Here is a 2,100-nt window from a genome sequence, read left to right on the forward strand (position 1 = left end):
ATGATTATAGTGTGTCAATTTCAAGTTTGATTAGTTTTTAGAATTTCCCCCCCCCCCCCCCCCACACAAAAACTCCAGAAAATCTCCACGTCATTGCCGGCATGCATGCGTTTGAATGAATGCATGAATGCATGCACTCAGAATCGTTTTTTAAATAAAAAAAAAATAAATAAAAAAGTAGAAAGGATTGAAAAGCAAAAAGACAAAAAATAAGGAAAACTTTGAGAAAAAGAAGTTTGTTGGGATTTCTTCAAAGTCATTAACTTACAATTTAGAAGAGTCAGTATTGATAAAATAGACATTGAAAAAAGTACTAGGAAATTGAATAACATGATTATGTAAATTATGACAGATTTTGTGACAAAAAAACTAGAAGTAGAAAATAAAGCTTCTAAAAGTGAAAATAGTGAGGAAATCGATTTAAATAATAAGGAAACATTTGTAAATCAAGTAGTTAGTGATGAAAATACAATTTGTACAAGAGGAACAGAATCTTCAATTTTCACAATCTTGAGGAATTCAAGGAGAGAACATTTCTTTGATGCTCGTATAAAGTTATATAAAGAGAAGCTTAGTTTAATGGAGAAAGAAGGTAAGATGAAGTTCAGTAAGGGGATAAACTCTCGAAAAAGTATGCCAAGATGTTGTAAAATGAATAAATATCAAATATACCGTATATTGATTACTATTTTGGGAGTTTTTTTTATGTTATTAGCATTTTTTGGTGTATCATTCTTGTTGTTGCTTCCAAAGATTGCTGAAATTCAAATAAGGAACTCAAAAATGGATATTCAAGAAATCAATGTTTTTCAGATTAGTAGGCAGAATGGAGAAACTTCATTTGAAGTGGACTCAATATTAGCTATAGATAAAGTATCAAAGTACAAGACTGAGTTTATTCATTCATTAATGCAGATAAGCTATGGAATAAAAGGAGAAGAAACTAAATCTTTGGGTGAATTATATATTTCACAGATGTCTGTGAATGAGGATGGAATTTTAAAAGCAAGAGGAAGATTTACGATAAGGAATAATGAATCACTTAATGAATTGATTAATTACATGACATCAAGTTTGAATGTTAATAACAAGGATGAAGCTATAGAGAAGAATATCACATTTTATGGGAAAGGTTTAATGTCTCTAAGGATCTTTGGAATATTACTAAATAACATAAATGTGGATAGAGAACTGAGCTATTCTTCAGTTTATGGATTGAATGGAACATCTGAAAGGAGTTCTATTAATGGAAAGGAGGTTAGAGACAGAGTTTCTTCTGATAATGCCCCACTTTCGAACAAAAATGGATTAAAAATTCATAATATTTGGTTAAACGCTCACAAAATGGGTGGTATGAGATTAAATCTAGAGCTTGAACTTGATTTTCAAAGATTAATTGGTGATGATTCAGAAAAGAAGAGTGAAAAGAGCTTTTTTTTGCCAAAGCTTCATATGGAGAATATTGGTAATTTAAGGTTTGATGTAATATATAGGAATGAACTTATTACTCAGATTACTTGGTATGATGCAAACTTAAAATCAGGAAATAATCTTTGGAGTATTTCATTAGATTTCCCTGAGAAACTTAACAATGGGCATAAGGATATGATCATGAAGATTATTCAAAAAGATGATATTTCCAAGGAAATTCTAACAATTAAAGGAGACTCTTCTGGAATGGAGGCTTTTAGTGATGTCTTTAATGATTTTGAAATGAAGATACCATTTTCAATACTTAAGAGTATAATAGAATCTGAATTAAATGGTATAAATCCAGGAAAAACTCAGTCAGATATCATTGAAAAACTTATTCAATTCATTAATGTTTCTCATATACAAATTTTACAAGACTCTGATGATCTTAACGTACTTGCTCGTATTAAAATTGGATATATTAATCCTCTAGGTGATAGTTTGCCAATAGCTTTAAATTCAATGGTACTTAATTCGCAATTAACTGATCAAAGTAACTATTATGGTGATATAACATTGAGTCTGAAAGAAATAAAAATAGATCAGACTTCATCATTCAGAAATTTACAAGAAGCTAATAGAAATAGTTCCACAATTATCAGTATGATTGATACTAATAATAACTCT

At 29.5% G+C, this 2,100-nt stretch overlaps 1 protein-coding gene across 1 annotated transcript; it reads left to right on the forward strand.

Annotated features, from left to right (window-relative positions):
- Positions 1 to 345: 345 nt before the first annotated feature.
- On the forward strand, positions 346 to 2,100 carry Chro.60598 (hypothetical protein; the record flags this gene model as incomplete). The annotated part of the gene is made up of 1 exon (XM_660513.1): positions 346 to 2,100. A coding segment is annotated over one exon (1,755 nt), but the record flags the coding sequence as incomplete, so codon positions are not given.

This window comes from Cryptosporidium hominis (assembly GCF_000006425.1).
Source record: "Cryptosporidium hominis TU502 chromosome 6 CHRO016181, whole genome shotgun sequence".
Lineage (NCBI taxonomy): Eukaryota > Apicomplexa > Conoidasida > Eucoccidiorida > Cryptosporidiidae > Cryptosporidium > Cryptosporidium hominis.